The following is a 22,756-nucleotide window of genomic DNA, read 5'->3' as shown; positions in this document are numbered from 1 at the left end:
CCCCCGCCGGCGGAGCAGCACGCCACCGCCACGACGGAGCCGGCGCATGCCCAGTTTGCAGACTGCTTTAAGCCGGTGGAGGAGGCGGCGCCGCCCCAGCTGGAGGATATCGTGCTGACCGCCGAAGACGACCGCATGGGCATGGCCGATGCGGACGAGTACCTCGGGGCCGGCATACCGGACTGGGATCTCGGCTTCGCGCCGTTCGATCGACGAGCACAGCTTGCACTTCACGATGGAGGAGATCCTGGGGTTGGGGGACCCGGCGTTCGACGAACCGCCGGCGATGGAAGGCGATAGCAATTCAGGTTGCGGAGGGGATTACAGCCAGGCAGGTGGCACGCAGCAGGAGGCACCCGCCGCACTTGGTTGCTGCTAGCTGTTGAGAGGTGCGTCTTGGCTTCAGTCTAGCAATCAAGATTAGTGCCCCTTATTACTTGCTCGGTTTCAATCAATATAGGTCAAGTAAAATTTACTTAGGCCCGTCCGCCATCCTTGTATACAAGGGATTTATGTTTTGAATTTTCAAATTTTCACAAATTTTTGCAAAGCTTCCCCTGCCTAGGTAGCAGAGGCGACCGAAAATTCTCTCGAACGTCTGAAAATCCCCAGTCGTCTCATGTTGTTTTTTAATAATGGATAAATAATCCGGCTTCAACCTCCTCATAGAGGAGGAATCAGTCCCACAAATTATTACATTTAGTATGCTTGCACTACATGCTCACATGCACGACTATTGTTTATATCTTCATCATACATGATTAAAAATCAATTCGTAAACTAAAAGACCATCCATGGGAGGTGAAAAAATGAAGCACCGAAGTCTCCAACATCCGGCATGCTTGATCATCGTATCCTTTTGCTCATCATGACGCTGTAATTGCACCCATTGTCAGAGCCAATAAGTTTCCCTGAATAAGACCTGCATAAAAGTTTTCAATTGACATTTATCAAAACCACATCATTTCTCGTTAGCCAAATTGTCCAAAGTAAAGCCGCCGCCCTGTCAATAAGTTTAAGTTTGGTTTGTGTCCCCCTTTTTTATCCAATTATTGAATAGATCATTGGTGTTAATTGGAGGAACAATATCAAACACAATATGTACAACCCTCCACAGGAATCTAGCATAAGCACAATCAAAAAACAAGTATTTAATGGACTCTTCCACATAACAAAAGCAACAAGATTCACTACCATTCTGATTCATTATTGCTAGATTATCTTTTGTGAATATAACCCCATTCTTTAAGTACCCCAAAAAGATTTTGATTTTTAATGGTAACTTGGTGCGCCAAATTTCCTGTGACACCTTAATTCCACTATTAACAAGATGCTTATACATAGAGCGTGTAAAAACCATATAAAGGTACCTCTTCCCTCCTGCAAATTTATATTTACTAATCCTGATACCAGGTTATGCCATTCTTATAACTTATCACCTACTAAAGCCCTCCTAAAGGATATATTTAAAGATACTGAGTTACAAACTTCTGTAACCGTAGTGTATCTTCGACAAGCAATATTATAGAGAGATGGATATTGTAATTTCAATGTCTGGTTACCCAGTCATATGTCTTCCCAAAACCTAAAATTTGTGTGCCCTCCTGCAACTTGAAACTACCTACACTAAGGAACTTATTCTTCACACTCATGAGACCCATCCAAAAATAAGAGTCTCCTGGTTTCTTGTTAACTTGACCTAAAGTATTTTAAGTACATATTTCTTAGCAACTCTTGCCAAATTCCATCCTCATTACACAGTTTAAAAAGCCACTTACTCAGTAAACACTTATTATGTATATTAAGGTTTTGTATTCCCATCGCTCCTTGTTCTTTTGGATGGCACAAAACACTCCATTTTACTAATCTATATTTCTTTTTATGTTGATCATATTGCTAAAAAATCTCGATTTGTAATAATCTAATTTTTTGAGAACACCCTGGGGATCTCAAAAAAGGATAGCATGAACATCGGTAGGCTTGATAGCACCGAGTTAATCAACACTAGCCTTCCTCCTGCAGATATTAAGTTTCCTTTCCACCCACTTTATCTCTTCTCGAAATGTTCTATTGCCTTCCAATCATTATTGGTCAGCTTTCTATAGTGCATTGGAATACCAAGGTAGAGAAAGGGATATGAACCTAGCTTGCATCCAAACAAACTCGAATATATAGTTTCTTGTTGTTTAGCTTGACTAAGGTAGAAAATTTCGCTCTTATGGAAGTTAATTTTTAGGCCTGATAATTGTTCAAAAACACATAATAGTAGTTTCATATTTTTTGCCTTTTCAATATCATGGTCCATGAAAATCACAGTGTCATCTGCATATTGCAATATAGACAAGCCATATTCTACCAAGTGTGGTACAACCCCTTGCACTTGCCCATCCTCCTTTGCTCTAGCAATGATGATAGCCAGCATATCGACCACTATATTAAATAGTAACGGTGATAGCGGATCACCCTGTCGCAAACTTTTTTAGTTTGGAAGTATAAGCCTATTTGTTCGTTAACCTTTATGCCCACATTTCCTCCTTGAGTAAATACTTGTATCCAATTACACCATGTTTCTGAGAACCCTTTCATTCTTAAAGTCTGTTGCAAGAAATCCCACTTTATTTTATCATACACTTTCTCAAAATCAATTTTAAAAATAATTCCATTTTGCTTCATTGTATGTAACTCATGAATTGTTTCATGTAGAATGACTGCCCCTCCATAATAGTCATCTCATGTTGTGGTTTTCAAATAGTTTCAAATAGATGCTGCAAAAAAATTCAACTAATCACTGTATAGGTTTGTTTCTTCAATTTCCGGAAAAACACAGAAAACACATGAAAGTAAATCAATGGGGCTTGTTTTATTAGCCTAGCCTCCATGGGAAGCTTGTTCTTGCTTGGCTAGGGAAAGTGGCATTCATGTGTTGGTCCGAGGAATGCAGGGTCCAATGTGTTGGATAGTACTCCTCCTTCATCCTTAAATATATGACGTTAAGGACAAGCAAATTAGCTGGCTTATCCTAAACGTCATACCGGAGGTATCATAAACGTCATATATTTAAGGACGGAGGTAGTAACAAATTGCTTGCAACGTGAAAGAAAACACACACAAGATGCTCCCCGGAAAAGTGATTATGTTTAGCTTCAGACTCAAATCTTGGCAACAGAATATTACAACCATGCAGGAACACCAACTGGAAGCCTCAACCACCCACCTCGCCCGTGGTAGGACAATATATATGGATCTGGGACAGCTTAAAAGTTAAAACCATCCTATTGCGTTTGTTAAAGGAGAAAGAAATTCTAACTGCAGAAGTTCTAGAATTTCATACGTCATACAACGAGGGTTCATCTTGCTCAATTTTATATGTTCATGTCAGCATCTTTGTCGATGGGCTGATTATGCCCATCCCAACTCCAGCTCAGTTAATCAAAACCATCACCAAAGACAATTCTCAATCACAGCTGAAATTATATCCTTCAGTGTTCCCTGCAAAGTCCGAAATTGTTATCGCATTAGGCATATGTTGTCACCAGACTCTACATTAATTATTTCAACTGGAAACTATCCAGAGTGATATGCGTAGCACTCATTTCGCTATGGATCAAATTTTAAAGATTCATCTGACTGTTTCCAGGAGTTTGGAAAACTAAATCAACTGTAACCCACATTGTGATCGTGCTGGTTCAGCACTTATTTGGAGAAAAACGGCATTGGCTTGGGATCATCAGATATATTATTAAAAACAGTCACACAAAGTGAATTTTCCAATCTTACGTGAGAATGATCTTTCAGGCCAAGAGAGATCACCAACGACCGCGCTGAACCACTGCCACTACAAAAATGATGTATAATGCTGTGTAAGTTCTCACTGTATACTATTTCTTTGTGTACCCAATAGTATGAAAATGGTGAATCAATCATCAGCAAAAGGAACAGTTAATGCTGGTGTTAGGAATAATGATAACTAAATTTGTGATATTAGAAGCACAGAAGTTATTTGGAGAATACAGACAAACAATTATAATCGAAGAACCATTTTACTGGAGAATATATGCAGAGATGTCCAAGAACGGTATAAAAGAGGAGCTCCTTGTTGCTGACTGTTTTCAAACAGTTATCACTACAACTAATAGACAGGTATAGACATCGTCTGGCATGCAGCATAGGGTCATAAGTGCATGCAGTTTGCCATGACATGTAAATGTAAATAGAAAAATGTAATTAAAGACGTTGAGACCGGAGAGAAACCAGACCACAAAAGTAGGTGGTGAAGGAAGCAAACCTTATGTGCTCAATAAGTTGGCGTGCACAAGCTAGTAGGAGCGGCTGCAGTCACAAAATTTTGTACACTAGTTAGTCCGTGCATGTTAAGACAAAATTTTGATGGCTGATGAACTAATGAGCTTACCTCATCTCTCTTCCCAAAAAGAACAGATACATTGTAGGTTGGGTCCAAGAAAACACTTTCATCTTTCCTATTGAGGGGGATTAAAGATTAATAAAAATACACTAAAGAAGGTTCAAGTTAAAAGGAAAATAACAACGACTGCCTAAATTCAACATTTCATTTAAGGCCAACATTCTTAACATAGAGATCTCCAGAGATACTAACTTTCCACCTCCTGAAGAAAGATCATTCAATAAGGTTTTACAAGTAGTCAAGTACTAGTAACTAGTAAGAAATCATTGAATGTTTTGCAGTATAAAGGCATTATCTTGCATAAAGATTTAGGCATGTGAATAATCTGGAAGTTGTGACCTGATATGCGTGTGGCTGCAGTGTTTTGCAGAATTTGCTTCTAAATAGTAGAGTCAGCGAAAGTATGTGTGGAGGGAGCCTGAGTACTCTTTCAAAAGGATCCAACAAGATTGTTGCAAAACAATGTGAAAGAAATAGCATGGAGAAAGCTACATATGCAGAACTGATAATGCAACAAACAAAATTCAATTTTCACATGTTCAGGAGAATGAATTTGCATAAGGATAGAAACCATACTTGGCAGCTAGTATGGTTCCCATGCAGCCAATTTGGGTCACAATCACCTGAAGATTTAATAAAGATGAACATCTTCGACATGTGAGAATCATGACTCAACTGAATAAGAACTGAGACCTGCAACTTACCAGAAAGGTATCTTCATATTTACTGATAACAATGTCTGTCTTATTGCCCTACAAAACCCAAAAGGGGAAAAAGGAATAACCAACGCTATCTTTACAGTATGCTACTACACAATAGATTCATCACAATCGCTTAATCTGACTAAAATTTGACACAATTTTGAAATCTTTCTGCAGCAAGACAGGTACCTTGATATCTAACGAGAGGGACTGATGCTGCACAGGGAAGTGAGCACCGGATTGCGCAGAGTTTATTGGCACCTCCATCTACCCAATCAGCAGCAGGGGCACGCCCGATAATGTTTGAAAAAAAAATCGAAGCTAGTAGGTGAAATACGTGGTCAGATCCGAATACAAATATCATCATTAAGGTTTTGGGTGTTCGATTTCGCACAGCAGGAAGGGAAGGGGCATACCTGTCGGATGCTCGTCGCTGGGGAAGAGCCCCACGAAGAACTGGCCAAGGTTGGCGCCGCTCGCGGCTCGCCCCTTCGTCGCCGCTAGGAAAGGAAGGCCGGGAGAGGGAGAGGGAAAGGGAGAGAGGCGGAGCGGCCGCCGCGGCAGTTGCCTTGCCGGTAGGTAACTCGCTAGATGGCATGGGCAGTAGGCACCGTTGGATTCGATCCTGACGGCCGAGATGGCATTTAGAAAATCTGCAGGTGATTGTGGTCCCTGTTAACAAGATTCAATTGTAATTTGCATGTGACGCTGGCAACATTTTTAGCAAACACTCGGGAACATCTCGTAGCGTCATTCTTCAGGTATTATTAAGCAGCGGTGTGTTTTCTTTGAACTCATTCGTACTATATTATAAGGTTTAAGCCTTATCGTTTAGTGCATTTAAAACATAAGAGTTTATATTATTAATAAGTTAAATACTTCAAAATGAATAATAATGGCAGAATTTTGGATCCTCCTAATATAAAAACTATTTGACTACAAGCACAAGGTCTGTCACAGAAAAAAAAAGTTTTTTTAAGCAATACATCAAAGTGAAAGTAGAGGTGAATTGAAAAGAGAAATGTAGATGATAAGAAATAGTATCGCACACATCATTACTGAATTTATTTAACAACAACACACAGATTTTAATTGCCAAGGGACTCGAGGAGTTTTAAATTGCCAGTGTTCACTGCAACATAGTACCAGATAGATCGTTTCTTGTTAGGTTCAGAAACCAAAAGCCTCGAAGATATGTTAGCTCAGTTGGAATTTCACCAGTGATAACATTGCCTACAAATCGATACCGGTCATTAGCGCAATTGCCCCCTAAAATTCATAAGTCTGCAATAGGTCCAGACTGATGGTCGGATGTTTCTGATATTTATGAGAATTTATAAAATTTATCTATTTTTTTAACATGTCGCGTGAGGATTAACGTGGAGGTTCGAAAAGGAGTTTTCAATTAGTAATAGTAAGATAAGATAAGAATAAGATACCTCAATGAAAGGACATAAAGCCCAATGTTGTTGGCGGTTGATATCTCACCTGAGAACATATTGTTAAAAGAGATTTAGGGAATAAAGAGTATCAGATCCTAGATGCCTGAAGGAAATAAGACCAGATAGTTCATTCCATGAGAGGTCAAGGGACTCGACTACTCGAGGAGTTTTAAATTGCCAATGCTCACTGCAATGTATATGCAGTACCAGATGGATGCTTCTTGATAGGTTCAGAAACCAAAGGCCTTGAAGATATTATTGCCTGACAAATCGATACTCAGTCAGCATGAGAAAAAGTACGATTAAGTAAAATTGATATGGTATAGTTAGATCGCTTAGAGCTATTTGCGGTATGAGATTTGTAAAAACCAACGGTGAAAGCATGCATCGAAATGTAGTTTTTGAATTCCCGGTCCTTCCTTTTTTCTTTTGGTTTTGGTTCCTGGTTTTTTCTATTTTTTTATCTTTCGGCCTTGTTTTGTATTTGAACCCTTTTGTTGTTTAACTCATTAATAAATTCAGTAGGGGACACCCTCCTGTTTCTTAAAAAAAAATGTAGTTTTTGAATTACTTGCACAAACCTGAGATGCATATGCTGTGCATCTATCGTGGGCTGTGAACTGTCATACCATGTCGAATCCATGCTTTTACAGCGAGCTGAATGACTACTCAAAGATTCAGAGCCTCAGGGGGTTCATTGCGCTGTACCTGTCGATGTCCCTCAAGCTTGAATACCAGATCGAATCCGTCCGGGGTCCAGGAGACACGATCATTCATCCATCAGTTGCACACACTTCAACGCCCTCACACATCTGGCATCTGCACGTGCTGGAAACAAGTGGCTAGCAGCCCAAAGGCAAGAACACGTGATCTTTCCTTGGCAGGAAATGCGTGGAATGGCCATGATCCATGGCGACCGGTCGATCACTGACCGGAGCTCGAACAGGCATATCCTGTCCTGCAAGTGCCCCCCAGCCCCCCCCCCCCCCCCCCCCCCCCCCCCCCCCCCCCCCCCCCCCCCCCCCACCCCCACCCCCATGGGCCCTCCGGTCGCCTACTTGCTGGTGTTGTGTGTGCAGCCGGCCATGTGGCCGGGGACGCAGGGTGCTCTCCCAACTGCTGGCAGAAAGGATGCCCGGCTTTGTCCCTTGCCGTTTGCCCCTTTCCTGTTCAGAGTGAGCCTTTTGTTTCTCGTCGATCACATGGCATGCAGATGCAGGCAGAGAGCAAAAGGGAAATCCTATGGTCGCCCCGGCAAATTCTTCGGTGTCCGTTTGCTTTCACAAAGTGGCGGTCAGATCACTGAGCAAACTGCCCCGATGGATAAACATTCAGAGCTAGAGCTCAGGAAGAAAGATTAACATGTTTATTTCATTCGATCCAATGCTACTTGCAAGCAGGCCACATGCGATAGATTCGTCATGCAGAACCGGTAGTTACAGAACACTACACTTGGCCGGCGGCGGCCCACTTGGCAACGGATAGGTCATCACTGCCTGCATATCCTGCTGATGATGAACTGCAACTACAAGCTAATCACAGTCACTGCATCGCCGTCGGCTACTCGGCCACATGCGCCACCAGGCTCGCCGAGTGTGGTGCCACCGGCTTGCCGCATGCGTCGTTGATCTCCTCCTCCCGGCCCCGGCGGCGCCCGGTGGTCAGCGTCAGTCGTAGGCGGCGCTGAAGAAGACCTTGACGACGCCGCCGGAGAGGATCTGGAGCACGCCGGAGTTGTTGGACCTGCCGACGCACCGCGGCGACTTGAACTGGCTGACGGGGGCGCCGAGGGAGAGGTAGTGGCGGAGCACCTTCTGGAACGTTCCCCGCTGCAGCACCCGGAGCTCCAGGGGCCCGATGGCGGCGGCCTTCCTGGACCCGACGTAGCCGGGGTCCGTGAAGGCCCGGTCCAGCTCGTCGCAGCAGCTCTGCAGCACGTCGCCGTTGGCCTCCGCGTTCAGCTCCCAGAACACGACGTAGTGGCCCGGGTCCCGCGACACGTCGGCGTGGCTGCTGTAGTCGACCACCTCCAGCTTCTCCGCCGCCAGGATCTTCGCCGCGCTGTCGACGGCGAGCTGCAGGTCGTGCTCGCTGTTCTTGTCGATGTTGATGGACAGCATCAGGTTCCGCCGGCACACGAACTTGAGCTTGGGCGTCGAGTTGTAGAACCCGGCCACCTTCACCACGTCCCCCAGTCGGTACCGGTACAGCCCTGCCAATTTCCATTAATTTATTTATCTCAGGTAAGTTATGTATTTACAGTTAGTTATTTTATCAACAAGTTACTACAAATCATAAGACATTCCACTTGTGAGCAATTCTTATCCGATTCTGTGACTGAGTCACAGGCAACACATCATCATCTCCTGTGCTGGAGTAGTCAAGAGCATGCAGTGGAACCTCTAGGCTAGGCTGCTCAACAGCAAAGTCTACCAATTGACGTGCTGAGAAACATTCAAAATCCTCATAGCCACAGCCTACTCTAGAAAGTAAAGAAAGCGAATGTTCTTGTCCAGTAGCTGCTTGGACTGGTAAGGCCGCATCAGCCTGAAAATTCAGCCAGTTCTGAACAAGATGCAAAGAAGCCCAGAGTTAGACAGTTCGCAGCTGTTGCATTCGGATGTGAATGCACGCGACCCGCTGGTCAGATTCAGTTAGACTATGGTTAAGGTTCGGCGACAGCAGCTCCAAGCTCCAAAGGGCCAAGAACAACGAACGGCCGGCAAACCGACAAATCTTCATAGAAGAAACCCTTTTGTCTTTAGCATATTATTGTTGGCTGATATACTAGTTCCACACCTAATCCATATTTTACAGATATTTTAGGCTCAAAAAATTAAAATGATTTTCTGATATTGATTTACTACAAGAGTATACAGCTGCTAGTAGCTCTAGAAGTCTTTGATCCGGTCAGCTGCTTCTTTTTCTTTCTTGAAAACAATAGTGCAGCATCTCACATCAAATGATTATTTTTCATACTAAAACTGCCGAATAAGTCTTTGCAGTTGCATCACCCTTGTCACTTGTCAGGCAGTGGAGAGTAGTGCAAGTTCCAAGCACTACATGCTGTATTTCAGTCTTTAAGTTATGTTGTGACAGTAACAGTGCAGCTGATGATGGATGTATATATCATAGTCATTTTCAAGACCGTATTATAAACCATTTTCCGTTTTGATCCACGTGTTTATTCCCCGGTTAAATGTATATGTACACATCTACGTATGTCGTCACTCTGTACATCACCTCACATGGCGTAGAAAATCTATCGGTTTTTGGATGATTGGTCTAATACCCATTCCCGTTCATCATTGTTCATAACCTAATCCGACATTTACGAATTCTTATCTCTCAGGGGTTGTTCAGAACCTGCTCCTCACACACTGTCCTGTCCTTGATGACCTACCATACCAATCGACGCAAGAAAAAAAAACAAAAGAGAAACCGACAGAGAAAGAAGAAAGATTTGGAAACAGAAGAACTAACGTCCTCTTGAGATCGATCCGCTGATGACGTTTTTTCAACTGGAATAAAATCCATCTGCGACAGTCGCAACGTACCAAAAAGCCACCAGCTTTCTTTGAAAAGGAGATCTCGATCCTTGCATTGTTCAGGACCAAAAGCCCAAGGGTTGGGACGACGGGACGGCGAGTCGGCGACTGCCGACTCTGCCGGCCGGAGTCAATCCCTCCCTTCGGCGGTCGTCAGAAGGCCAAGTCAACAAAGAGGAAAGCGTGAGACGAAACCAAAGCCCTCTCTTCTACTCTCTGACGCTATGCCCACAGATTGTGTTTTTGGCACCACACTGTTACGTCAACAAAGCAAATTACGCTGTCAAGACTCAAGAGTCTATGAGGACTAGCTTGCTGTTGGTAAGAAAGCAACACCCTACGTGTTCTTCCCCGTTGTACAAGCAACTAACTGTTCCTACCATCCAAACCTAAATTCGAACACACTTCTCAGTTCTAAAATGATGATGATGATGGTGATGGTGATGTCTTTTTCTTAAAAAGAAATGATGATGCCTCGTGAAATCGGCATCGTTCAAGTAAATCCTGAAGATATAGTACTAGAAGATGTTTGAATGATCATCGGTCAAAATTTGGAAGTCGTCTGGCGAGCAAATTTAGTGTACGAAGGCATATACGTCGTGCATGACAACAAACGTGAATGAAGGAGGAAGCAGCTAGTGTGTAGTAATAATGTACCTGCGAATGTGGTCATGACGACCTCGTAGTGCTCGCCGACGGTGACCTCCGTCAGGCCAACGGGCTCCGCCTCGGCGAAGCAGGTGTCTGAGGCGGCGGCGCCGCCGTCGCCGGCCTTGAGCGGGATGAACTCGAAGTAGCCGATGTTGGGGAGCACGGTGAACGTCGCGGACTCCGGCGGCGTCTCCGGCTCGACGTTGGCGCCGACCCAGCCCTCGGACGCGCCGTACTCGGCGGCGACGAGGGGCAGCCCGCCGGCGTAGTGGCGAAGCTTCTTGACGTAGTGCTCCATGGACCCCGTCATGATGCCGTGCACGTACCTGGCGTTGGGGAACAGCGCCGGGATCACCCCGTACCAGTTGCTGAGCGCGGCGCACCGGCGCGCCACCTCGTCGGCGAGCGCCGGGTTGGGCGCGGGGAGGAGCGCGGAGACGGCCCTCCGGACGGCGGGGCTCGTGACCCGCGTTGCCGACAGCGCGCCGGCGCGGATGTCGGCGCAGAGCTCCTCCCAGACGCGCTCGAAGGTCTGGAAGGCGAGCACGACGCTGTGCGCGAAGGTGGCGGAGACGATGCGGACCTCGTCGGCGAAGAGGAGCCCGCAGAGGAGGTGGCAGTAGAGCGACTGCGCGAAGTCCGGGCCGAAGATCACCGCGTCCGGGCTGCACGCCTGCGACTGGATGGCGCGCATGGTGGGGATGAACTCCTCGCTCCGGTACACGTTGGTGGTGGCCGTCGTCGCCGTCAGCCCGCCCTTGGTCGTGAACTGCCGGCTGCCGTAGATGAACTGCAGCGCCTTGCCGTCCTCGACGGGGAACGCTCTGTTGGCCATTCATCAGATGAGATCAGAGTCACATCAGCAATTATGTTCTTGTTCTTGTTTCGTTGTTATGCTAACACCCTGTCGGGTCCTGCAACTACCGGCAAACAGTGATGTTTGAGGAGGAACAGGAAACAAGATGCATCCTCTGGGCGAACGAAGACTAAGCCTGGTCGTCGATCGGCAGCGGCAGGGAAGGAGGAGGTCATGAGCTCATTATTGATTGCTTTGACAAATTAAGAGAGATGTGTGTACCTGTTCCTGAAGGCGTAGGAGGTCCGGTATATCTGCATGGTGGACTTGACGAGCTCCTGGTTGAAGGGCAGGTACTTGCGCTTCCCCTGCGTGGTGCCGGAGCTGAGGGAGATGGAGGTGATGGGCCTGGCGGTGAGGACCGGCGAGGTGTCGCCGTCGGCGATGCGCGCAATGTAGGGCTCGACGTCGGCGTGCGTGGCGAGGGGCACGCAGGCCCGGAAGCTGGCGGCGTCGGTGCGGCCGGCGAGGCCCCGGTCCCGGAGGTACTCGGTTCCGGCGTTGTCGGCGAGGATCCGGCGCAGCGTCTCCCGCTGCACCGCGGCGGCGTCCCGCGTCAGGGCCTCGAACTCGGTGATCACCGCCTCGCCGCAGAACCCCTCGCTCCTCTTCGACTCCGGCATCTTCATGTCAGGCCACTCCGCTCTGCTCTGCTCTACCCTGTAGGAGAAGATAAACGACAGGAAGAGGCACCCGAGCAACGAGTTAGTGAGAGTGAGGTCACAGGTCACGGCTCATCCGGAGCACGCGGGTGGGTTGTTGAGGGTGAGGCCTTTGTGCACTTCCGCCGTGAGCTGTGCTCCAATCCGAGGCGGCTGCATCATCATCCTCCACGCCCCCAGCTTTAATCTGGTCGTGCGAGGAAAATGACGGCAGCAGCAATGGCGAGTGAGTGCACGCCCCACTTTGCAATTTGCAGGGGAAGGGGATAAAAAGGGCGAGCGGAGGCGGAGCAGGCAGGATCAATCAAAGAGGACAAAACGGGAGAACGATAGAGATGGCGAGATTCAGAGAGCCAGCTAACGGCAGATGCCGACGAGGAAGGCAAGGCGAAGGCGGCGAGCTAAAGCGGCGGCGGTGGTGATTGCTGAAAGCAGAGGAGGACCAGGAAACTGGAGGCCCAGGTGTACTTGTCCGTGAGAGGCAGGCGGTGCAGCAAAAGGCCAAAGCCAAACGGTGCTAAACTTACTACTCGGAGACGGAGACGGAGACGGAGACGAGAACTGCACGCCTCGAGATTTGCTAGATTAGCTGAAACAAAACAATCCGCTCCTTTCTACGAGGCAGGGCTATGAGGGACCGACCAAACACGGCGGCGGCGGCACGGCACGGCACGGTGCCGGTGATTGAGCCAGCCCGGGCAAGGAACAGAGCAAGCGACAGCGGAAGGGACAAGGCCAGCGGCGAGCGAGGATAAGGAGGAGGAGAAAAGAAAGCACCTGCGGGGTGGGGATGCCGCCGCCGGGCCGGACAACGGCGGGAGACGGGAGGCCTGCTGCTCGGCGTTGCTGGTGGCGCCTGGTGCGGCGTGACGAGCTGACGACTGCCTTGCCTGGCCGGCGGCCTCACTGCTGCATATATACAAGCTCAAGCACGCGCGGGCCAGAGCAGAGGGCCCCGACTGCCAAGCAACTAACTGTGCAGGCTTGGTAAATAGTAATTCTCTCTCGCCGTTACATGGAACGGAATTTACCTTGCTGCTGCCGTCCGGTTCTGCTAGCTCCGGCTGGGAAGGAGGAGATGAGCTCATGGCGTTACGGCCTCACGGCGGCGAGTAGACTAGTCACCGGCAACTAGCGACAGCAACGGTGGTGCGGGCAGCTGACAGCGACGCCGTGAATATTTGTGGCGATCGAGAGAGGATAAGGCCACCCGTCGAGATGGTGCACCCCCCGCTGACAACTACGTCGCCATTTACTAGCCCAGCCAGCCAGCCTGATGTGATGCGGATCGCCGTCTGTCAACGCTCGCTTCCGGACCTTCTTCTGCTGCTGCTGCTGCCGTGTATCCCGCAGGAATAGTCAGCGGTTAAGAGTTTTTTTTTCCTTTGTATGAAATTTGCCAAATGAACAACCTTGATAAATGGTAACAATCCATGCGCATGAATTTTGGCATAACCATGCCGACCTCATGCAACTAGTCTCTTCCGAACCTTCTCTAGTAAATATATCGCACGGAAATATATAGTCAGCTGCTAAGATTTTTTTCTCTTTGTGTGAAATTTAGCAGATTATTACTAAATACTACATCTAAATAAAACTTATATATACTCATTATTTTCACAACTATTTAAATGCTCTAGCAGCGATGTGTATTCCATAACAGAAGAGTACTATGGTCCAGTCGGGTCAAATTCATGCAAATTATATTTTTTTTATGTTGGACTTGTTCGTCGTATTTAAGAGCAAATATATTGCTACACCTCAGCAGTTCGTCTCATGCAGTGCCATGTAAGATTTTGAGTAAAGTGCATAGCCGGTCCTCAAACTTGTCTCGCTATGTCACTTGGTCCCCGTACTCTCAAAATGCATATCTGGCTCCCTAAACTTGGCCTCAGGTATCATTTAGGTCCCTATACTCTCAGAATGCAGATCTAACCCCCTAAACCTAGCTTTGGATGTCATCTAGACCTATATACTCTCTAAAAGCATTGTCATCTCAATTAAATTGATAAAAACTTAATTTTACATAGATATAATTTAATTGTAGTCAAATAAAGTGAATTTTAGTTCAACGTGTGTGGAGAATTTTGATGCGTGGTGAACCCAGAGAGATTGATGATCTTTTACTTTGGAGGTTAACTTCATACTCCGTTATACCTATAATATTGTTCAAATTTAAATAACTCATTTACTTACTAAACTAAAATCAGGGCTTATAAGATGAATTACTGATCAAATATCGGGAGAAACTGACGGGGCAATAAAACAAGTTTGGAAATGTGCCAATAAAAGTAATGGCTTGCTTGAAAGTATAAAATTTTGATCTTATCATGTTCTATTAGTGGGATGACAATGCATTTCAAGAGTTTAGAGACCTATATGACACCCGAAGCCAAGTTTGGAAGTAAGATCTACATTTTGACAGTATAGGGACCTAAATGACACTCGAGCCCAAGTTTAGGAAGCCAGATATGCATTTTGAGAGTGCGGGGACCTAAGTGACACATCTAGATAAGTTTAAGGACCGGCCATGTACTTTATTCTAAGATTTTTGCTGATGTGGAGGAGAAGCTGAGGAGAGAGAAATATGTCATTGTTTCGCAAAACAACCGCCTCATAGGTTAGACTTTAGGATTATGAGACGACTACTCCACTATTGTACAAGTTATGATTGTATTGCAATTCATAATATATTTATTTGCACAAATTAAGAAATAAAATTACCACGAGACAACTTCAAACGACAACCTAACCCATTCTACAGATTTTGTTATTACGTGTCAATGTTGTTTCGCGCGATCCTGTACAGTGACACGCCAACGCCTTGACATCTAACCAACTCGTTGCCTGGACGCTTCCCAGCAGTTGAAGGAAGCCGTGCAGAGGCCAGAAGAAACTGAAAGAGCCTCTCAGGAATCAGGAAGGGGGCGCAGCTGGGATGGGCTCAACAGCGACGTCCCCATGTCCCAACCAGGAAAGCACTGGCTGAGGCTGCCCCTAATGGCGCCAATGAATCGAGGTCAGCCTCCGACTCCGACGCCGACCACGACGCCGAGCTGATGAGCATCGTCGTTAGGGGATGGAGTGGATGGTGATGCGGCCAACCACTATGCTCTCTGTTTGGTGTGCACGCCTCTCTGTTTGGGCTTTGGGTTTTGGCCTTTTCTTGTGTGCCCTGCACTCCTCCTGCCTGCCTGACAAAAAGATTGCTCTTGGACTATGCTCTCTGTTTCTTGCAAGAACGAAAAGGAAATTGCGGATTTGCTGGGATTTTCTGCAAATGGAAAAGGACGCCGGCGTATCTGTGCTTACGCGAGCCAGGGTCTTGGAAAAAGAAGATGATGGTGGAGTCAGTAGGAGAGATTGGGGTAGCCATCAGAGGACCAGTTTTAATTTGTCCATGCTTGGGATTGAGCTGGGGCTCTGGTTTTTCCATTGGCATTCAGTCCAAGTTCACACTCCCATCTGACAAAGTTGTGCTGTGCTCGCGTAACAGGTTGTCTATCTGGACCCCCATGGCAACATGCAATTGCCACTTTGCCAGCCATCCATCCTCCAACTGTGGTGCGGGCAAGGAGAGAAACAAACACAGCATGGTCAGGAATCTGATTGAAATGGTTTTGTGTAGACTGTGCACTGGTCTTCCCTGCGCAGGACCATCCTAGGGTGGCCTGGCCGGACTGAACCGCCACAGGCATAAACGCCAGAAGAAACGCCAATGGCCGGTGACCGCACAAGCAAGTACTCATCGCCGCCGGGCCACCGCCTCGCCGGAAAGCTTGTCCGGACGCTGTACCAACGGCGGCAGGGCCGGCCGGTGGTGGAGCCGGCCGTCGGTGGAGGTGGCGCTTGGAAGGACGCGTCCCCGGCGCACAACCACCTGTGGCCATTGGGCGACGAGATCGTGTCACGGACGGGACGTACGGCGCGATGCCCCTGATGGGGTTTCGGCCGTCCCCATGGGCATGTGAGCTTGGTCCCTGCCTGTAGTGACCCCAGAGCTCCATCTCTCTGCAAGTCTGCGTCAACCTCAAACCCACCGGGGCTGCCTGCCTGCCTGACTGCTCCAAACAGTGCGTAGATTCTCATCAGAGTTCAGAACCGAGCGTCGTGTAGAAATTAGAATGGTCCTGACTCCTGGCTGCCAACCGATTGATGATAGGTTGTTACCAAAGTATACTTAGGTCTAGTTAATTGCACAGTTTTGTTGTACTTTGCGAGATGAATCTTTTGAGCCTAATTAGTTAATATTTTGACAATAATTCACAAATACAAACGAAATGCTACAGTTGCGCATTTATGGCAAAATGCAAACTTTGTCACTTCCAATTTGGGAACTAAACGCTTATTGCATAATAAAAAAATAAAAACTTCTCCTTGCTCTGGCATGTCAGTCTATGTGTCCATCTGACGATCAGGAGATGCAGGTTCAAGGACAATCAGTGGCGTCCCAAGGGGTAACAGGTCAACCACGCCATGAATGCACTCGCCACAATCTATTCAGCTCCAGTGACAGTGCAGCGCCTGCCGTGGGCCGTGGGCGACATTGACAGCCGTGCTGAGATCTCACCGTCCTGCCGGCCCCTACCACCAGGTCCCAAGTGGTGATCTGTCCCGGTGCCTCAGCATTTGAGGCGGTTATCTGTCCACAACCACAAGGGTTGCGTCCCATTCAGCAACAACGTTCTAGCTTTTTTGGAGTAAAGCCATCGCCTGCTCTCCTTCATATCTTTGACAATGCCCCCTTTGCAACTTGCTGTCAAAGCCCAAACGCAACAAAGCAACATGTAACGAACTCAATGCCGGGAACATTAACTGAACGTCGGGCTTCACAGATTGTTCAGCTCTTGCAAAGAATCCAGCCAATAGTTCCTGTGATCCATGCAGAAATGAAGTTTCAGCAGCTACGTATCAAAAGTGTAACACGTGCAAGAGAAGCACAGCAACAGCAACATACAGTTACATTGTGACCGTGAGTTCTGAAAAAGAAATGTAGTGGAGGTCAGGTAATGCTCAGATTTTAGGACAGATGTATTCCCAGAGAGAGAGAGAGAGAGAGAGAGAGAGAGAGAGAGAGAGAGAGAGAGAGAGAGAGAGAGATGCATTACCAATTTGTAGTGTCTGTTCAGCTGGACCTGGCAACAAGTCTCAGGTCACATTGGATACATGTGCCAGAGTGCAGACAGAGTGCTGAATTATGAGTCAGTTAAACGTCTAGAAATGAGTGGTGCAGATTATGGCGGTCCATGTGTTAGATACAGAGATACTTGGAAAGGGAACACACAGGCTGTTCTTGGTGCAGTGGCGCCTTTCCTTCCAATCAATATGACAAGGAAATCTATGTCTAATGTCATGATAAAACATGCTTGCAGGCCCATAGCTTGTCAAGAAATGAAGCCGAGTCCTCGTCATATTCAGTATTCAATTGCTGACAAGAGCTCTGACCATTACATATTTCAAGCTCGTGCGGTTTTTGCTACTCTTAGTGAAAGAGAGGAACAGTTATACCCTTGTAATTGGTACAGCAGTAGTTACTTACATTGATCAGCTGGATGGGTATCAGTCTCTATCATGGTCACGGTCACGGTCTGCACGGAGGGGTTTTTGCCACCTAGTTGTACAGGCATGAGCTAACTACTCCATGCTTTATGCATCTAAATGGAAGATTATGCCTCATGTCTGCCAGCTTAAATGTTGGTCCTGCGCTGCAGGACCCAATGCCTAAGATATGTGGCCAGGACCCATTCCTAAAATATGCGGCCAATTTGCAAGATCCATAAAGTTTTTTATGTTGCTTTCCTGCTAGGAATGCAACAAGAAATAACTTATAGGTTACAAGGGAAACATCATACAGACTGCTGGCCAAGATCCCTACACGCATTACCTAAAACAAATTTCAGCAACTCAGCAAAAAAAGAAATCGCTATGTTCTCCATAAGCCTGAATTCAGTATCAACCTGGCCAGTTTTTGACCAGGTAAATTAGTGGGCCCCTTCCATTTAATAATGGTTTAAATCGAAAGCAAATGCAGGATTCTCCTGAAATTCTATTGCTTACTAATACCATTAACCTACACTACAATTCATCTCTTGTATAAAATGGTGTAATAAACTCGAGATCAAAAGCATCATTTGCAGCGATAGTAAATTGGCCATGCATACATTTGCTGCAGAGGAGGCTTCATGCCGAATAAACAGATTATCTTAAAGGTGTATATTAAACAGGAAGTGCAGCACAGGCACTTAAGCACACACAAGACCACAACACAGACACAATAGGACGCTCGTTTTCCTACACAAGCATCCAAAGTTAACAGATCCTAACTTCCCCCCAGAAGATCCAACAACTAAACACGTATGTACAAAAGAGTGAGAAGAGTAAGGCAGACAGTTGGCAAAACACCATGAGGGACAAAAGGTCAACCCAAGGTGTACATGTTACCAGAACTATGGATGAAAGTAAGGGTCCTCCTTATTCTGGTAAATTGCAAACAGTTGCTTTGAGTAATGTGAAGCCATCCTGCGACAGAACTCAAGAGCATAACGATCATACTCTACTAAATCTGAGATGTTCTTCTTCACTGGACCATATAGATCACCATCCAGAAGAAATTCTGCTATACGAGATGCCCTGCAATGAACAGCAGAGTGTAATCAAATGTCAGTTGACCGAGGACACGAAAAACATCCCTTAGTGCTTGTCATTTCATTCTACATCACTCTTTAAAGTGGAATACTACAGTAGACTTGGAGCTACACAAAATTCATGCACCTTGTTATGCAAGTTAACAGCGCTGAAATTTCCCCTCTGATGAAACTTTTCAGATGAACAAAAATTGTAGCCAACCTTTTGAGAATTACCATGGTCAACTTAATGAGTCTATACAGCTTATTTTGGTTAATTTACAATGTCCAGGTGCATCCAATGTTCATTAATACCTCAGTTGCAATACAGAGCTATTAATTTATCATTGATTCCTAACATGAAATTTTACCATATTTTGTAATTAGTAGTTCAATCTGCATAATGAACCTTGATATGAACCTACAGTACATGAGAAAGAAAATAAGGTATCAGTAGTACTTCAGAAATGGAACTAAACACACATAAACAGAGCACACACACAATTGACGTTCCAACCGACCACTAACTAAATCCTTCATTCACCTAAAGGAAAAGGTGCAAAATAAATATATGCACGCAAGAAGGTTCCTACAATGCTGAAATTCAAGTTCTGTCCGATGCCATCCCCTTGCTTCTTTTGACCAGCAATGAATCTGCTAGGAAATCAACTATATAGCTAGCGCAGCAAGACAATGAGGTGCATACACACATACCTTGGGGCATGTATCTGGCTAAATCCCTGCTTGTTATGAACCAAAGTGGCCTTATGCATTTGTTCCTCTTCAGTTTGCTTCCGATAGAGAGCACAAACAGCCTTCAGGCAGAGCTCGGGATGTTCATCGAATGCTGCTAGCATATCTCCCTCAAATTTCCAGTCTTTAGCTTTGTTTTTACGGCCTATGCGAGCCATAACATCTGCATAGTCTACCTCACTGTCAGACTCTTCTGGTCCTGGAGAGGATTCTTCATTCAGAACAGATGTACCAGACACTTCCGGTTCGTCGCAGGATTCTTCAACAGATTCACTGGCATTTTCTGAAGAATCCTCATCATTTATTATGAAATCTTCCATATCATCATCCTCTTCCATATCATCTTCACTCCCTTCATATTCCTTGGGTTCAACAAAGTTGAGAACCCGGCGTGCAGCCCGTCCCCCTTTAGACTGATTTTTAACCAACCGAGCCGAGCGTCTTGTTGGGGGAGTAGAACACCCTTTCGCTTCACCTAATTCATCATCACCACCACCATCATGGTTTGCCCTCTCTTTCCTCATCTTCTTCAGCACCTGACAAATGGGAATCGTTTCATCCTCATCCTCCCCACTCTCAATCTGCGCCGGTGAAGCAGCCTTCGAAGTAACCACATCGACACCCTCAGCGGTATCCTCATCGTCGCTGTCACAGATTCCACAAAACCCACGCTTCTTGCTGGGCTTACCACCTTCCTCCTGATCATCAACACCATCCTTGCCACTCCCAAGCTCGCCGTCATTCACAGCCTCATCCTCGCTATCACTGGTGACCACCCGCGCCGCCGCCCGCTTCTTACCCCGTGGCGACACCAAGACATCGTCGTCCTCCAAACCCACGCCCACACTGTTTCCCCTGCTGCTTCCACGGCCTCCCCCTGCGTCGTCTCCATCCTCGCTCTCTCCGGCCACCGCCCGCACCGCGCGCTTCCGAGGAGTCGGGACGGCGACGACGCCCTCCTCCTCCGGGCTTCTCCCCTTGCTGCTGGCATCAACAGTAATAAACCCCTCTTCGTCGTCACTGACCTCAATCACATCGCAGGCCACACTCCCTCCCGGCTTCTCGGCCGACTCACGCTTGCTTCCGCGTAGAAGAAGCGACGCCAACCGGCCAGATTTCGGATCCTCATTGCCTGCAGCACGACTCGCCAGGGCCTTCCTCAATCGCGCGTTCTCGGCTTCGAGGAGCGACACCCTGGCCTCCGGTTCCGCGACGCGGGAGGACTTGGCGGCGAGCTCGGCATCGAGGGCCCGGGACTTCGCCGCGGCCCCCGCGGCGTCCATCGCCGGCGGCGCAGAACCGTTGGGGGCGAAACGGAGGGTGTCGGGTGGAAGTTGGAACGTTCTCGATAGCGACGGGAGACGGGGGCAAATTTTTACGCTTTCGGGTTAACAAGACGGGCAGCGAGTTGGGCCTGGAGGAACGGGCTCCAAAAGGGGTTTGAAGATTAAGCCTTTGGGCCGAAGAAATTGCTGTGGCTCCCGTCTTTTTGCTGGGCTGGACGGACCCCCAGCGCGCGAGAGGCGGGTACGCGCGTACACTGGCAACTTTTCTTTTTCTTTTTTTGGGAGAACCACTGGCAACATTTTGTATGTCAGAATTAGCTTCGGCATGTATTTGCTTTTAGCTCTAACTGCAATATTAGTAGTAGTACTTTTCAAAGAAAAATATTGGTGGTAGTATAGTAGTACGGTTGGCATGAGAACACGGTAGATTTTGCATGACGATGCGGAAATCGCACTGGAGATTGAAGTTGAAGCTTTCTAAGCAACAGGAGACCAAATTCTCCAAACTGCAATATATATATAAAAAAATTCCCACATGCCCGTTTTCAATCCTCACACGCCGTGGAATTTGAAAGGCTATTCAGTATCTAGAAATATAAATAAGAGTTTAGAATTAGATTTCGAAGCAACTGGAGCGATTAGGATCCAAGTTTATATTTGGATGGTTCTGGACGGTACCATGACTCAAACCAAACATGCATTTTTTTTCCTAAAAAAAACACTCTGTTAATTGATCACTTTTGATTGTGGATTAGACCAACTTACATGATAGCCACAGCACCAGTGTACCACCACCCACAGATCTCAAATGCAACTAAGTTTCGGCAATGGCAGCACCAGCACCTATGCGAGGTGCGATTCCACCGACTAAATAATGATCACGGCCATTTCTTCTTTACGAGAAAACAAAATAGAGAGCTCTATCTGTCACTCAACACCATTAGTACAAAAATACAATAATAAAAACATACCCTCTCAACAATAATAGTGATTGCAACGCAGTTTAATTTGTCAAGTTTTTTATGGTAGACCTGTCCACCCAGTTTGAGCCTCCAACCTAGGACCGATGTTTGCATTTTCCGCTAACGAGATGCCGGTGGCGGCGAGACATCCATCAATCCATGGTGATTATCCAAACAATTTGAGTTGATTTATTCAGAAATTGTACGCATATTATTTTTCACAAAATTGTACAGAGATTATTTTATTTTCTAAATGTTTGCACAAAATTTAACAATTGTAAAAAATTGCCACCGATAGCTGGTTGAGAGAATAAGAACGTGATAACACCTCAGTCGAGGCCCCTGATCGTCCGCAGCTTCCGATGGACTTGGCCAGGTAAATTAGTGGGGTGTTCCAATTATTATTGTTTTGCATCAAAAGCAACTGCATGACTCCGCTGAAATCCTATTAGGTCCTGTTTGGATCCCTTTGGAATTGGAATCTATTTAATGGAGTAGCTATTTGTCTCGGAATGTGCCATTCCACAACTTTTCAAAGTTTAGATATAAGCCTATCTTAAATTCATGAGGTAGAAGATGAAAATTGACTCTATAGATCCTCATGCTATGTTTCTAATGTGCAACTTATAGCACGCTCTTTGACTCGCTTCCTTCCCTATAGCAGAAGTGCGGCATATAAGTATCTCTCCCATATGACCAACAATAATATACAAATATATCCACATACAACTATATTAGCTTAATTAATTTGTGTCTAAATTATGATTATTAGAATGGAATTCAATTCCAAGGATCCAAATGGGGCCTTAGTTGTTATTAATATTTAAACTACACTGTAATTCATCTCTT

At 46.4% G+C, this 22,756-nt stretch overlaps 3 protein-coding genes across 4 annotated transcripts; all 3 read right to left on the bottom strand.

Annotated features, from left to right (window-relative positions):
* Positions 1 to 3,113: 3,113 nt before the first annotated feature.
* On the bottom strand, positions 3,114 to 5,701 carry LOC117854617 (uncharacterized). 2 transcript variants are annotated; one of them, XM_034736844.2, is made up of 8 exons: positions 5,541 to 5,701; positions 5,314 to 5,445; positions 5,128 to 5,175; positions 5,000 to 5,046; positions 4,412 to 4,478; positions 4,286 to 4,329; positions 3,778 to 3,835; positions 3,114 to 3,489 (listed from the first exon to the last, which is right to left on the bottom strand). In XM_034736844.2, the coding sequence occupies exons 2-8, from the start codon at positions 5,389 to 5,391 to the stop codon at positions 3,439 to 3,441; spliced, it is 393 nt and encodes a 130-aa protein (XP_034592735.1). In that variant the 5' UTR covers positions 5,392 to 5,445; positions 5,541 to 5,701; the 3' UTR covers positions 3,114 to 3,438. The 2 variants fall into 2 exon arrangements, with proteins under 2 accessions (XP_034592735.1, XP_034592736.1); XM_034736845.2 differs by having other exon boundaries at positions 5,314 to 5,391; positions 5,541 to 5,700.
* A 2,168-nt stretch (positions 5,702 to 7,869) lies between these two features.
* On the bottom strand, positions 7,870 to 13,412 carry LOC117857510 (jasmonoyl--L-amino acid synthetase GH3.3). The gene is made up of 4 exons (XM_034740201.2): positions 13,061 to 13,412; positions 11,844 to 12,281; positions 10,772 to 11,589; positions 7,870 to 8,778 (listed from the first exon to the last, which is right to left on the bottom strand). Exons 1-4 carry the CDS (start codon positions 13,369 to 13,371, stop codon positions 8,234 to 8,236), a joined length of 2,112 nt encoding a protein of 703 aa, XP_034596092.1. The 5' UTR covers positions 13,372 to 13,412; the 3' UTR covers positions 7,870 to 8,233.
* A 5,033-nt stretch (positions 13,413 to 18,445) lies between these two features.
* On the bottom strand, positions 18,446 to 21,020 carry LOC117854562 (uncharacterized). The gene is made up of 2 exons (XM_034736789.2): positions 19,621 to 21,020; positions 18,446 to 18,913 (listed from the first exon to the last, which is right to left on the bottom strand). Exons 1-2 carry the CDS (start codon positions 20,940 to 20,942, stop codon positions 18,730 to 18,732), a joined length of 1,506 nt encoding a protein of 501 aa, XP_034592680.1. The 5' UTR covers positions 20,943 to 21,020; the 3' UTR covers positions 18,446 to 18,729.
* Positions 21,021 to 22,756: the final 1,736 nt, after the last annotated feature.

Source organism: Setaria viridis, chromosome 5, assembly GCF_005286985.2.
Source record: "Setaria viridis chromosome 5, Setaria_viridis_v4.0, whole genome shotgun sequence".
Classification (NCBI taxonomy): Eukaryota; Viridiplantae; Streptophyta; class Magnoliopsida; order Poales; family Poaceae; genus Setaria; species Setaria viridis.
This window is presented reverse-complemented; position numbering and strand designations above follow the sequence as displayed.

What these genes read in the sequence shown, in the direction of transcription:
- LOC117854617 (XM_034736844.2), bottom strand. Translation starts at nt 5,391, where the DNA reads ATGGAGGTGCCAATAAACTCTGCGCAATCCGGTGCTCACTTCCCTGTG. An exon ending in CCCTCTCGTTAGATATCAAG is followed by an intron (nt 5,176 to 5,313) that starts GTACCTGTCTTG and finishes TGGGTTTTGTAG; the next exon opens with GGCAATAAGACAGACATTGT. An exon ending in TTTTTGGGAAGAGAGATGAG is followed by an intron (nt 4,330 to 4,411) that starts GTAAGCTCATTA and finishes TTGTGACTGCAG; the next exon opens with CCGCTCCTACTAGCTTGTGC.
- LOC117857510 (XM_034740201.2), bottom strand. Translation starts at nt 13,371, where the DNA reads ATGAGCTCATCTCCTCCTTCCCAGCCGGAGCTAGCAGAACCGGACGGC. An exon ending in TCCTACGCCTTCAGGAACAG is followed by an intron (nt 11,590 to 11,843) that starts GTACACACATCT and finishes AATGGCCAACAG; the next exon opens with AGCGTTCCCCGTCGAGGACG. An exon ending in CGTCATGACCACATTCGCAG is followed by an intron (nt 8,779 to 10,771) that starts GTACATTATTAC and finishes GGAAATTGGCAG; the next exon opens with GGCTGTACCGGTACCGACTG.
- LOC117854562 (XM_034736789.2), bottom strand. Translation starts at nt 20,942, where the DNA reads ATGGACGCCGCGGGGGCCGCGGCGAAGTCCCGGGCCCTCGATGCCGAG. An exon ending in AGCCAGATACATGCCCCAAG is followed by an intron (nt 18,914 to 19,620) that starts GTATGTGTGTAT and finishes TGTTCATTGCAG; the next exon opens with GGCATCTCGTATAGCAGAAT.